The 6,466-nt window shown below is 51.9% G+C and overlaps 1 protein-coding gene and 1 non-coding gene across 2 annotated transcripts; one reads left to right on the forward strand and one right to left on the reverse strand.

The window, feature by feature from the left end:
- Positions 1-326: 326 nt before the first annotated feature.
- On the forward strand, positions 327-420 carry SMAC4_13020. Its single transcript has 2 exons — positions 327-363; positions 386-420. It is a non-coding gene; the product is annotated as a tRNA-His (tRNA).
- A 168-nt stretch (positions 421-588) lies between these two features.
- Positions 589-6,137, reverse strand: SMAC4_04943 (uncharacterized protein). The gene is made up of 2 exons (XM_003352781.3): positions 5,022-6,137; positions 589-4,923 (listed from the first exon to the last, which is right to left on the reverse strand). The coding sequence occupies exons 1-2, from the start codon at positions 5,765-5,767 to the stop codon at positions 1,422-1,424; spliced, it is 4,248 nt and encodes a 1,415-aa protein (XP_003352829.1). The 5' UTR covers positions 5,768-6,137; the 3' UTR covers positions 589-1,421.
- Positions 6,138-6,466: the final 329 nt, after the last annotated feature.

Genomic DNA, 6,466 nt, shown 5'->3' on the forward strand with positions numbered 1-6,466 from the left:
AAATTGATAATAGCGAAAGGTGGATGTATCTGTCATTCCGACTTGTTGATCGTTGACCATAATTGACATCGGAGGGAACACTCGCTCCTCTTGGGTGAACTAAAATAAACTTATCCGCACTAAACTAGTAAGATCTGAAATTCTAATCCACGAGTTTACTTACTACGAACAAGATGAAACATGAAAGATCAGCAGAACTTGAATGTCATGCGAAATGCGCGGGGGAAGGACGAAGTGATTACGAAGTGGGAATGAGTGTAAAGCAGTAAAGAATTAACGTAATACAATATAAGCACAAGTTTGCAATCTGATCTTCAACAATAACAGGGATTGTAGTATAGTGGTCAGTACTTCTCGTTGTGGTCAAATTCGACATACAACGGATCCGAGAGGACCCAGGTTCGATTCCTGGCAATCCCATCTTTTTTCCACCTTTTTCTTTTCATGTTGGTGGTCTCCGTGCGTTCGTGCTTTTTTTTCTTTTTTTTTTGCTCTTTTCTTGTCTTGTCTTGTCTCTGTCGTTTTCCTTCCTTTTTTTTCCCTTTTTTTTTCTTCTTTTTTTTTCTTCTTTTTTTTTTTTTTTTTGCATGTGCATGAAATCTCAATGTCAGGAAGACACATTTGCAAATTTCAACAGAAAACAGTGTTTTGGTGGTGGTAGTTGGTAGAGTAGTTTGTCAAGGTGAACGCTATTTGTTACCATCCATATGAAATGCACCTCAGAATCAATAATGGTGATGGACGGAGTAGAGTTTGATGGAAAGTCATTGTCAATCCGTCGGGCACCGCATTGAGCACTCTTGTGAATACGACGAACAAGTCACAATGAACATGTAGAATGAATCAATTATAGACAGACAGTATCCATATTCTTGTTATCAAACGGTAACATAACATTACACCACCGCCAACCTATCCACAAGAACTATTCTATCTCTGATACTTGTAACTAAGAGGTAGGTATAATATATGCATACAGGTCCAGTAGTACATTTGGCAGTTTGTCCAAACCTGCGTTGGTATGTTATACAATGCTGTGCGCACTTGATCTCTCCTCTCCATCTCCCATCCTTTGAGGGGTGCGCGCCCTCCCCCAATATAACCCTACATAGTATATAAGTCGAAGAATAAGATAAAAATGGTATAATGTCCCTTGATGGGACGAAGAAAGGGAAATATGTGCCCCCAAAAATGCTATGCAAACAGAAGAATCCAGAAGTAATGCTCTTGTATCTCCAACCTCCAAAAAGCGGATATGTTCAAAACACCACCCTACCCAACCCCATCTGTATCCCCCTCTCCCATCCTTCTCTCAGCTTTCTATAGTCATAGCCATGGTCACCTTTATACCTCTTGATCTTCTGCCTTACTGCTGCTGTTTCTGTTGTTCCTTTCTCATCATCACAAACAAGTTCAGTCTCCTAAGCCCTGACCTCCGTAGCGCCCGCAAAGTTTCTGAATCGCTCTTCGAAAACCTTGACCCTCTCCTCCTCCATCATCTTTTGCAGCTTGCGGGTCTGACGGACCGCCTCCTCGCGCTCCTCCTGGAGAGTCATGACCTCAATCTGGGCCATGTTCATGCGGCTGACGACTTCCTGCATTTCTGAGTCGGCAGCCATCAGGGCGCCTTCGAGCTGGGCAACGCGGGCCTTGAGGGTGGTTACATCTCCAGCCATATTACCCTCGGAGGCAGCCGACGAAAGGACTCCCGAAACCCGTGGTTGGAGGTAGGACGAGGCATGCGAACTAGAATAGAAGGAAGAAGATGATGAAAGTAAAAAAGGGCTCGACATGCGAGTGGTACGGGGAGTGGCGTCGCTCTTGCTCGCCAGGCTCATGCTGAACATTGGGCTGAGGGGGGACTTGGGCGGGAACGACCGCGGGGGAAGACCACGCATGGCGGCCGCCGAGCCCGCGGGCCCATCGCGCAGACGCAGGAGGTGGATGTTATGACTCTCCTTAAGCGTCTGGAGCTCTTCCTCGTGGCGGTTCACGCGCTCTTCAGCGTTGGTTTGCGCGGTGATTACCTGTTCCTCAAGCTCTCTTAGACGCTTCTGGAGACTGGCAATGCGCTCCGTGCTGACGCGCTGGTTGGCCTCACCACGAGCGACGGTATCGGCCAGCCTCGCGCGGAGTGTAGCATTGATGGCGAGCTGAGCACGCACCTGTTGAGCAAGTTCCTCGACGCGGCGGGCCGAATCAGAGAGTTGATCAGCTAGAGTGAGTTCAGCGTCGATGTGTTGCTTCTCAGACTCCCGGAGGGATTCGAGCTCGTTTTGCTGGGCAACGTAATCCTCGCGAGCCATATCACGCTCCGTCACAGCAGTTGAGAGAGAGTGCTCAAGGCGAGCAATGGCGAGCTGCATTGCCTCGTTGGAGGCAGTGCTGTCCTCGAGGTCCTTGATGCGGACGAGAGCTTCACTGTAGGTGGCTTGCAAGTCTGCGTAAGCCTTCTCCAAGGACGCCGAAGACACAGGGACGAGGGCATCTTCGTTGCTGTAATTGGACATGTAGCTACTGCGAGCAAAGCCCTCAGGAATGAGAATGTCCTTCTCCCTGAGAAGACTACGCAGGGAGGTGATTTCCTGCTCGGCACGGTCGAGGTTCATCTTGAGGCCACCAAGACCCTTCTCGACCTCCCACTTCTGGTCAATGGCTTCCTCTGCCCGGCGGCGCAGAACGGCGATCTCGTCGCGAAGGTGGGCCACCTCCTTCTCGTATCCACCCCGAGGAGAAGACGAGAGAAGGCGGTCACGCTCCTGCTCGAGAAGCTTGATTCTCTTGGCGTTCTCGCGATTCTGGAACTCCTGTCTTTCAAGGAGACTGCGCAGAGCATTGTGCAATGCGTCACGCTGTGCCTCAACGTCCTTCAACCTGTCCGCCAGGTTCTCACGGGGCTCAGGTGCCGCATGATGCTTTGTAGTGTTTGACCGGGCAAGGGACATGGGGCGGCCGCCTCTCTTAATAGACGCGCTATTTGTGCCTGCAACGGATGTCGAACGTGAAAGGGCCATTGACATACGGGTTCCCGTTTGTTTAAGTTCATTGTTCTCCGATTTCAGGGTGCGGAGTTCCTGCTCCAACTTGCGCAGCTCCGTGTTCTCAAAACGGAGCGCCTCGAGTTCTTGTTGCAGGTCATCAATCTCCGCGCTTTCAGTCCTTAGCGACTGAAGTTCGTTCTGCTGGCTGCTAAGCTGGGCGTTTGCAGACTTGAGCAGTTGAACCTCCTCGTGCAACTTGCTGCACTCGCTATGCTCGAGCTTGATGGCGTGAAGCTCTTCCTGCAACCTTTCAACATCCGAGTTTCCTGACCTCAGTGCTTGGAGTTCCTCTTGCAGCCTATCGCATCCTGTGTGTTCAGCCCGGAACTGCTCAAACTCATCTTGCAGCCTGGCGACCTCCGTGTTTCCGAGCTTGCTGCATTCTGCGTGTTCAGACGAAAGGTGTTCGTACTCCTCGCGGTATTTGCCAAGCTCGGCATTCTCAGCCTTCAAGAGATCGACCTCCTCCTGGATTTTACCAAGCTCTTCGTTTTCCATCTTGAGAGATTGGACCTCTTGCTGTAGTCTGGTCGCATCATAAGCGAGCTTCTCATTTTCTGCAACTTCCGACTCCAAGCCTTCAACACGTGCGCGGAGCTGAGGGACAATTTCGTCGCGTAGGTTGTCTCGCTCGTTCGACGCGTTTTCCAGCTCGCCCTTGACGGCGTCGAGGAGGTCTTCGAGGTTCTCTCTTGTCTGGCGCTCTTCGGAAAGCCTTCGTCGCAAGTCGTCGCATGCGGCCTCGAGCTCCTTAATCCTGTCACTGGTTTCCTCATTTTGAATCTTGGCAACATCAATCATTGATGCCCTTTTTGAAAGTTCCTGGATTTGCTCGTCGAGGGCACGGCGCCTAATCCGCTCATCTTGCAGTTTGGTGGTAAGCTCAAGTCGGATTTGCGCACGTTCCTGCTCCGCCTTGCGCTTGACGATAGATATCTCCTCCTTGGCTTGATCATAGTCGCTGAATTTTGATGAACTGTGTCCAGAGTCGGAAAAGTAATCGCTGGTTCTTTTCCCGGATTCGTTGGGGTTTCCATTGTTAACCTGTTCCTGTAGCTTGTCCACCAGGTCCTCCAAGTCCATCTCACGCCGAATGGATGCAGCCAACTCGGCGCCGATGGCTTTCAGTTCGTCCTCCATTTCGTCAATCTGATACTGCGACGTCTCACTGGGCGGGGGCGTTTGTAGGTAGTCTTCGCAGTACTCTAGCGGCCTCTCGGTTTTCGTATTGGTGTGACTAGGTGTCCTGAGCAGGCGTGGGGACTCATCTGCGAGGGTCCGTAGGGTTGACCGTCTCAAAGAATAAGGAGACGGGGACGGGATGGGCGAGATGTCTTCTTTGTCCTCCGAGAACTCGGTTGTGGAAGATTGTGGCGTGGTGGCCCAATTGCCATAGAAGTTGGCGTCCAATTGGGACGAAGCTGGCGATTTTGGCAAAGGCCTATTAAGATTATTGCTGTCTCCTGGGGTTGCAACGAGCGGAAAGGCCCGTTGTCGAGGTTCACTATCTTCTGCTGGGGCAAGATTTAGATGTGGAGGGGGGGACTTTCGAGAAGACAGCGACATGGTACTGGGCTTAACAATGGGATTGCGCCTGTCATGTGTCTCTTGCGAGTGGGTATTAGTCGTCGCGGTGGTGTTGGTATAGGGAGCCGCAACCTCGTCGTTGTAGTACGTATCGAGGTTGTGGTCCAATGGCCCAGTGGTCACACCAAGACTGCCGGCGCTTAGATGCCGGTCTGGTGACACTGACAATGGGCGCCCTGTCTCAGCCGATGAGATAATCGGGCTATCCTTCAAAGTCTTTGTGGGCTGCAGGTCGCCGGTATTATAGAAATCGGAGCTTTGAGGTTGTACAGAATGATCGGACACGGTGCTTGTTCTACATGGAGGAGTTGGTTGTCAGTTTATGGTTCACCCGCATTTAGCCTGCCTAGACGAGATGACCTGAACCAGACTCTCGGGTATATAAGGACTTACGACCGTTGGTTATGGCTGTTATTCTCGGGTTTCGCCGGCAAATCGGAAGCGTGGGCAGCAGCAGAAGGACGAGGGGGATTAAGCGGAGGACCAAACTTGGCGGGAAATTCGTACAGAGTAGGGCTATCCAAAGAACACGATCTCGAGAAACGGGACTCGGGACGGGGCAGGTCGCGGATGATGTCAAGATAGCCGTTTCCCGGGGACGAGAAGCGGGTGGCCAAGGGCGAAGCCGAAGAAGATAACGGCTTGCGCTTAATGGGGGCCGGGGTGTAAGCGAGGCTCTGGGACCGGCCTTTGCCAGGACTCGGGGTCGGGCGTTGGTCGGAGATGGTAGGCAGTGGAGGGAACTGGTGGTCCGTCTCCAGTTGGTCCAGTGTTTCCTCTGTTTCGTCTGTTGTCGAAGGTTCGAACCCGTGTGGCGGGAGAAGGGACGGCAGCTCTGGGTATCTCTTTGAGGAATGTGGTGGTGTTCTATCGGACGGCACAGCAGGGGAGGCAGCACCAACAGGCTCGACGACGGCTGAACGCGCGGGAGGCGGGGAGGAATTTAGGAGAGTGGTGGCCTCAGGCGAATAAGCACGGTTCGTGTCGAGCTGTGGATAGTGGTGATGTTGTTGTTCCCGGTGTTCTTGTTCTTGTTGTTCTTGGTATGGTTGTTGTTGATGATGGTAGTGAGGAGGCAGAGCAGGGCCAGAATCAAACCCTCTCTCGTCGTCAGGGGAAGAAGGGACGAAAGTAGCCATAATGGTGGCTGAGGCTAGGGCAGCGGTAGTATATGAAGAACGAAATGACCCCAAGTCAACTAAGGTAAGGGTATGTTGCTAAGTGGCCGTGGTGGTATCTGCTGCAACGTGGACGGTAGTGGCGTTTGGTGATCTAGAGAGGTCGCTAGAGATGGATGGTCTCCTCGGTTGGTCTGGGTCTGGGTAACGGGTCTTGAGTTCGAAATTCGAAACCGAATCTACAACGGGGTCCTGATCATCCTCATCATGGGCTTGGCCGGCCTCGATTGGATGCGGTTGATTGGGGACTGGATCGGAGGTGCCAATATTAATTGCCGGACAGTCAATCACTTCCCTCGTCAATGAAAAGGGCAGAAAGGGAAAGATGGGCAGAAAGGGAGAGAGCGAGACGAGCGGAAGAGCAGAAGAAACGAGCGAATGGACGTGGTCGTGGAAGTGAGTGAGACCGTTCACCTGGAAAGTGACAACAAGAGAATGACAAGGCTCCGGGGTGTTGACGGAAGGAGTGGAGGGATCAATTTCGCGCAGGCGAGTTGGAGAACAACAAGCGAGTAAACGAGTTGAAATTGTTATTGGATTGGAGGATTTGGCCGAATTCAAAAGGGGGCAACTTCTCTCTCTCTCTCTCTCTCTCTCTCTCACACACACACACACACTTCAGGGCGGCTCTTTTAGGCTTTTCTCTCTTTAGTTCCAGGT

The sequence above is a fragment of the Sordaria macrospora genome, chromosome 1 (genome assembly GCF_033870435.1).
Source record: "Sordaria macrospora chromosome 1, complete sequence".
Lineage (NCBI taxonomy): Eukaryota > Fungi > Ascomycota > Sordariomycetes > Sordariales > Sordariaceae > Sordaria > Sordaria macrospora.

Bases quoted from the DNA above. Each gene is read 5' to 3' on its own strand.
- SMAC4_04943 (XM_003352781.3), bottom strand. From the start codon at position 5,767: ATGGCTACTTTCGTCCCTTCTTCCCCTGACGACGAGAGAGGGTTTGAT. The intron at 4,924-5,021 runs GTAAGTCCTTAT...TCCTCCATGTAG, and splicing joins AACAGCCATAACCAACGGTC to AACAAGCACCGTGTCCGATC.